The sequence below is a fragment of the Penaeus monodon genome, chromosome 32 (assembly GCF_015228065.2).
Source record: "Penaeus monodon isolate SGIC_2016 chromosome 32, NSTDA_Pmon_1, whole genome shotgun sequence".
NCBI classification, from domain to species: Eukaryota; Metazoa; Arthropoda; class Malacostraca; order Decapoda; family Penaeidae; genus Penaeus; species Penaeus monodon.
Window position 1 is genome coordinate 14,816,970 of NC_051417.1, and position 383 is coordinate 14,817,352.

A 383-nucleotide genomic window follows, 5' to 3' on the forward strand; every position below is an offset into this window, starting at 1 on the left:
CGGCGCCTCTACTGGGCGAGGAACACCGTGAGCCTGATGACGATGCTGTCGTCGTGGATGTAGCTCCGGGAGCGGAGGAGCAGCTGCTCGAAGCCCAGACCCACGCACTCGTAGTTGTCTCCGGACTCGGGGCGGCGCCAGTGCCAGCCGGAGCACAGCTGGGTTGGGTCCCAGACTCGGCTGACGATGTCCTCGGAGGGCGAGCCGTGGTCCAGGATGTGGATCCTGTGCTTGAGCTTGAACGGCCAGTCTAGGTTGACGTCGTAGTCGCCTGCGGGGGAGATGGGCCTCGTGTAGCGCTTGGCTCCAGCGAGAAAAGGTTTTGGCTCCAGCAAAGAAGAAAGTGGTTAATGCATGCATCTGAAGATAGGACTGTTAGTATG

The 383-nt window shown here is 60.8% G+C and overlaps 1 protein-coding gene across 1 annotated transcript in view; it reads right to left on the reverse strand.

The window, feature by feature from the left end:
* The window catches only part of LOC119593668 (TNF receptor-associated factor 3-like), a gene marked incomplete at its 5' end in the record, with an annotated part of 15,146 nt that overhangs the window by 443 nt on the left and 14,320 nt on the right, over positions 1-383 (reverse strand). The window contains 1 exon segment of the mRNA XM_037942625.1: positions 1-271. Coding sequence (XP_037798553.1) covers positions 9-271 — 263 coding nt within the window.